The 6191-nt window shown below is 37.5% G+C and overlaps 1 protein-coding gene across 2 annotated transcripts; it reads left to right on the top strand.

Moving 5' to 3' along the window:
- The first annotated feature begins 975 nt into the window (after nucleotides 1-975).
- Nucleotides 976-5368, top strand: LOC108223972 (nuclear intron maturase 3, mitochondrial). 2 transcript variants are annotated; one of them, XM_017398469.2, is made up of 4 exons: nucleotides 976-3383; nucleotides 3528-3615; nucleotides 4229-4368; nucleotides 4480-5368. In XM_017398469.2, exon 1 carries the CDS (start codon nucleotides 1052-1054, stop codon nucleotides 3290-3292), a length of 2241 nt encoding a protein of 746 aa, XP_017253958.1. In that variant the 5' UTR covers nucleotides 976-1051; the 3' UTR covers nucleotides 3293-3383; nucleotides 3528-3615; nucleotides 4229-4368; nucleotides 4480-5368. The 2 variants fall into 2 exon arrangements, with proteins under 2 accessions (XP_017253958.1, XP_017253957.1); XM_017398468.2 differs by lacking the exon at nucleotides 3528-3615.
- Nucleotides 5369-6191: the final 823 nt, after the last annotated feature.

The following is a 6191-nucleotide window of genomic DNA, read 5'->3' as shown; positions in this document are numbered from 1 at the left end:
AGGAGAGTCCAGGTTAGTGCTCTTTGTCCAACCTGTAATGCGTTTCCGGAAACAGCTTTGCATACTTTTGTAACATGTTCTTATGCTGTCACATGCTGGGCAAGAGTACATAATCAAATTGTGTGTGGAGAGTTTAACTCCTTTTCTCAGTGGTTACAGTTAGTGTTTCAACAACAGGATTCTAAACAGATTCACATCACTGTTATGGTCTGCTGGATGATTTGGAAGCACCGAAATGAACTCGTATGGAACCAACATAGTTTGGAGATCACAGAATTGGTTGAGTCGGCATACTCTATTCTTAACCAATGGAAGAGTGTTCAAGATAGAACTTTTGACCATTTTATGGGTTACATGACCCAAAATGATGGTGATGAACACTGGCACAGTCCCATGATTAATAGTGTTAAGATAAATTCTGACGCGGCCATTTTTGAAGATTTAAACTGTTATAGTCACGCATTCATAGTTAGAGATCATGAAGGTGCATTGATTGAAGCAAGATCAAAATGTTTACGCGGCCAAGTTAATCCTGATCTAGCAGAAGCTTTTGGCATCAGAGAGGCATTAAGTTGGGTAAAGGAAAATGGACGTACAGGTGTGGTTGTTGAGACAGATTGCTTGCAGGTTGTTCAGGCTATACGCAGCTCCCTCTCTTGTGTTTCTTACTTGGGAAGAGTTGTCCAGGAGTGTAGAGAATTGCTTGCAAGTTTGCATGACAAAAACATAAGTTTTAGATTTGTAAAACGGTCCGCGAACAAAGTGGCTCACTATTTGGCGAGGTATAGTTGTTCAGTAGCTGATCGTGTGTGGAGGGTGGGAGATGTTCACCCTGAATTTAATCATGTATTGTTGGATGATTTGTGTTATTAATGAATTCCAATTTTATGGCAAAAAAAAAAAAAAAAAAACTTTGTTTCAATTCAAGCCCAACTTAAGTTTGGGCTCAGTTAATCTAATGCGCTTATCCTAAAATCAATGCAAAATATTGACTCAATTGTGAAACAGAAATAAGCGACAGTAGTATCATAAAAATCAAGAACACTAGAGGATGTTCTTGTTATGCATCAAAAAAGCCACTCGTCCATTCAAGAACATTTCTAGGGTTTCAATTTGGAGACTATTCTCAACAAACCCACTCACTAAACCCCAACTCAAAACCCTAATTTTAAACCAATACACTCATGGCAAATTCACTAACCTCATCCAAAACGTCGTCGCTTCCCCTTGTTTTCTCCTCACTGCTTGTCACAACCTCAAACAAACCGACTCATCTAACTCGCTCTCACCTCACTTTTCACTCGCCCAAATGGCTCAACAGCTCGCCGAGAATCAGTTCAATATCAAAGATTGCTGCTTTACTCTTGGTGGGCCCCACGGTGAGTCCCTTGTTTTGCCTGATTTGAAGCTTAAGGTTTTGATTGAAGCTATTAGGATTGTGTTAGAATGTGTGTATGATGATAGGTTTGTTACTTTTTGTTACGGTGGGCGTGTCGGGATGGGGAGACACACTGCTATTAGGTACCTTAGGAATTCTGTTGAGAATCCTAGTTGGTGGTTTATGGCTTGTTTCGATAATGTTGAGTTTGGTTCGAAGAATGTGGATAGGTTGTGTTTGGTTCTTCAGGAGAAGATTAAAGATGAGATTTTTATCGGGATGATTAAGGGGTTTTTTGAGTATGGGGTGGTTAGGATTGAGTTGGGTGGGTGTTGTTTAGGGAGAGGGTTTCCGGAGGAATGTGGGTTGAGTGCGATTTTGATGAATGTGTATTTTAATAAGTTTGATAAAAAGATTCAAGAATTGAGGCTGCAAACCAATTTAGAGAACCCCAAGTTAGAATCGGAGGATAATGTTTTTCATAAGCCGTTAAAGATATATGCTGTGAGGTATTTGGATGAGATACTTGTGATTACGTCTGGTACGAAGATGTTGACTATGGATTTGAAACATAAGGTTTTGAGTTTATTGGAAAATGATTTGGAGTTAAAGGTGGATAGGGTGCGATCGGCTATTCATAGTGCGGCTAATGAAAAGATTAATTTTTTAGGTATGGAAGTTCGGGCTGTCACTCCTTCGTTTTTGCACCCTCCGATGTCAGAAAAGGCTATGAGGGCGCAAAAGAAGTACCTTAGACAGAAAGAAGTTGAAAGAGAGGAGTTGAGAAATGCTAGGGAGACTAGAAGGAAAAAGTTGGGTTTGAAAATAATGTCGCATGTATATAAGAAGCTTAAGCGTGGTGATAAACTTGAATTTGATTACCAAATTGAAAATGAAGTAACAGAAATATTTAGAACCTGGTCTAGTGAAGTGGTGGAGGAGTTTTTTGGATCTATTGAAGAGCGTTGGAGTTGGCACAGGAAGCTCAAAACTGGTGATTTTTTGTCTTTAAAACGAATAAGGGATCAACTTCCGCAAGAGCTTGTTGATGCTTATGATAACTTTCAGTATCAAGTTGATAAGCACTTGGCACCAGTGAAAGCTAAAAGCGCACTGGAGGAAGAAGAAAGAAGAGCTCAAGAGCAAGAGGAACAAATGTACGCGGAAAGAACAGTCAAGGATATGACGAAGCTCTGTATCATGGTCAATGCACCAATAGAACTTATTCGGAAGGCTGTTAGGCTGGCTGGATTTACTAATATTATGGGTCGTCCTAGACCTATTAATTCACTGATGTCTCTTGAAGATGTTGACATTATTAAGTGGTATGCTGGTGTGGGTAGAAGATGGCTCGATTATTTCTGCTGCTGTCACAACTTCAAGATGGTAAAAATTGTTGTAAGTTACCATATTAGGTTCTCGTGTATTCTGACTTTAGCAGAAAAACATGAATCTACCAAGCGTGAGGCTATCAAACATTACACCAAGGACTTGAAAGTTTTCGATGTTGATAATGCTGAAGAAGTGCACTTTCCAACTGAAAAAGAGATTAAAATGATGGGAGATCAAAACCTTTCGGATCCAAAACCTGTAGACGGGACGTTGACAGTTATTTTGATAAGATTGGCTTCTCATGAACCTTTATATCGATGCGTTGCTCATTTCTGCAACAGAACAGATACTATTGTTTATAGAATACACCTGCTGCAAAAAATTTGTAATGTGAATCCACGGGATGAAAAGAAGTGGGTTCCAGGGATGGGTGCAATTCACGAATCTTTCAATCGAAAGTGCATTCCCTTATGTTCTGATCACGCAAGTGATTTTTACACAGGAAAACTAACTTTCCAGGATATTGACTGTACGTCATTTGTTGATGTGGACGAGGTGACTGCTGCTCCCTACCGCAGTTGATGTGGTGCTGGGGTCAATACACCAGTGTATGCAACTCTCAGAGAAGTTGAACTACTGGTTTTTAATCCATCACATTGAGGTTAACCACAAGGTATAGAAAACAGAAAACCATACTTGCCCTTATGTTAAAAATATATTAGAGTGTGTGTATCGTAGTTTTGTTAGTCACTTGTATAGTTGAGCACTTGATTATTAATGGGGCATTTTTTTCTCAAACTAAAAACATTTTGGCCAGATATTATGTGTAGAGAGGTGGACAGTAAGCTTTTGTTGAGAAGAAAACAAGATATATTAAGTTGAAATTGCAGTTGAACCAATACAAGGTAGGTCTATTTACATTCTTTTTTTTCTTGGACAACACATGTAGGAGTAGTTGATTTGAATATTTTGGAAGAATGATAAGACACCTTTTAGTCGAATGGAGGAGAAACAATACTTGCTACTACAAGATAAATGGACGAGAAACAGTACATGCTATAAAGTAACAGGAAATTGTACTACTACTATTGGAATGAAAACTAAATTAAAAAGTAAGGGAAAATCAAAATACACAACACAAAACAGAGGCATATAATGCAACGTGAAATAAACATTTCCAGTGACTTGAAATGCACTATAACTTGTGAGAATTGCTCATTAGTCATTGCATAGCTGCTTATAAATTATCTTACATCGAGTGAACACATTTTCCTCCCGTGTTGCATAAACAAATATTTCAAAAGAAATGCAAATTTCCTCAGAAAAACTAAAATCGTGATGAATAATACACAAAAGTCTACATGAGAAAAAAACTATCTTATATGTTATGTGAATATACCTTTCGAAAGAAAGGCTGATATGTTTATGGTGAACTGGTGCATTGCAAGGTCATGAGGTGTTCAGTATCGAGCGTCTTTACTTCTTTCTTCTCAGTATTTACTTCTTTCTCGTTTTCAGATGCTGGAAATACCTTTTATGGTAAACAGGTGCATTGTCCAGCGTCAAAAGTGGACAGTATGACAGTATTTTATTGAAAACTCTGTTGCTGGATTTCTATGCCATGTGCGATGACTTGGATTCTTCAGAAAAGTTAATTGGTAAAATTTTTTACTGGCTATTATACTTTAGATGCTATAAGTTTATCTGAAATGGGTATCTTTTAAGTGGCCATTCAGATATTTCAGATGATGTTATCTTCTGGTTTTTAGGCTGCTGCTGAACCCTTGCTTAAGCAATGTCATTCTAGCTTACAGAGTTACAGTCATCTGTGTCCCCTGCTTCTGGGTAGTTTTCATGCCAACTGATCAATGAACTTGTTTGAGGACAAGACTGCACTGTTGGAAACATCCATTATGAACATGTTTTTGAGATGTTAAAGCATTTTATATGAGTATCTGCTTTGACAGTATGACTTCCAGGGATCTTGTGGCATGGACATCGATGAATGAGGGTTTGGTACACATGGAATGGGTTATGAAGCAATGCAAATTTTCCATTCTATGATAGAGAAAGAAATAGGACTAAACAGTGTTACCTTCTTAAGCTTACTTTTGTCTTGTAACCACTGTGGCCTGCTGAGAGATGGCTGCAAAGTCTTCTAATCCGTTAAATCAAAATCGCTGCACTTGCATTGCTCATCTCTTGGGTCGATTTGGAATGCTCAGAAGGGAATCTCAAAAAGGCGTTGGTTAGTATGTATTCTTTAGTTGGTCAATTTTACAATGGTAGAATCAAGCGCCAAGTACTTGCATAATTTGCTGTGCTCTTTGGATCTAGAGATGCTGGATAATGGATACAACCTAGTTTGGGAGACTCTTAACTAATTAGGAGCACATTGGAACATTAACTTTCCACATTTTTTTTATATTTACAATTAAGAGCGTGTTTGAAGAGCTCATTAGATTTTGTTGAGCTTTATTCTGACATCTTAAGGTTTGTACCTTAAGATCATAAGATTGATACCTTAAGATTTTAGAGCAACAGTTGATCTATTGAAGCAACCTGTGTTGAACTGCATAGAAACATAACTTATTCTCTCGTAAGAATCTTGTAAACCATATATAGCACCCTTCAAGTACTAACAGCATTTGGCAAAAATGTGTGTTCAGTGTTCAACATCACTCTAGATAAAAACATTCACACAAATTGAAAAATCAAGCATCAATCACACATTGGTCTGTCATTGTTTATGCCCGTGTTAATTACAGAATTCATGTGCATGCATACAAGTTTAATGTTTATATATCACCATACTGACATGCTAGAATCTGAGGATCTGCATTTGTGTGAATAATAATAAACATTGAGGTACATGACAAGAGTTTTCATTGGCTATGAAAAAAACTTGACATTAGATTTGATGGAGCTTTATAGAACTCGTAATTTGCACGCATAGACGCTTGCTCTTGCGCCATATAATTGAGATTCCTTGTTGCATCTATACAATCTTCTCCGGATTTACTCAAAACATGTGAATTTAACTAGCACTAGCCCTTTTCATTTCACCTTTCAGGAGATATGAATGAAGACGAAATTTAAAAAGCAAATGGTTCTTGCAGAAGACTGGAAGTATAATATATACCAATTTCAGAGCTGCACCAGAAATTATGCAGTAGCATAATGTACATAAACTATCAACACATACAGATGGACTACTACTTGATCAAGATGAACATTAATTTGCATACCTGTATGATTGGCTAATTACAGCGAATCTGCGAAAAAAGGATGGTGTGAGGAACGAAGCCTGGTCCGAAATCCCATCTGTCCATTATAGTGCTATAATTTGATATCAAAAAGTATAGAAGAATAGATTTTGGAACAAGCTTCATTCCAAACCCCTCCTGTTTATGTACTTGCTGCTCTCTTCATGGGGATTCTGGACAAGAAATGCTACAAATTTATAGAGTAATAAAACAGT

This window comes from Daucus carota, chromosome 5 (assembly GCF_001625215.2).
Source record: "Daucus carota subsp. sativus chromosome 5, DH1 v3.0, whole genome shotgun sequence".
Taxonomy (NCBI): domain Eukaryota; kingdom Viridiplantae; phylum Streptophyta; class Magnoliopsida; order Apiales; family Apiaceae; genus Daucus; species Daucus carota.
Note: the sequence above shows the minus strand (reverse complement) of the source record. Positions and strands in the feature narration are given on the sequence as shown.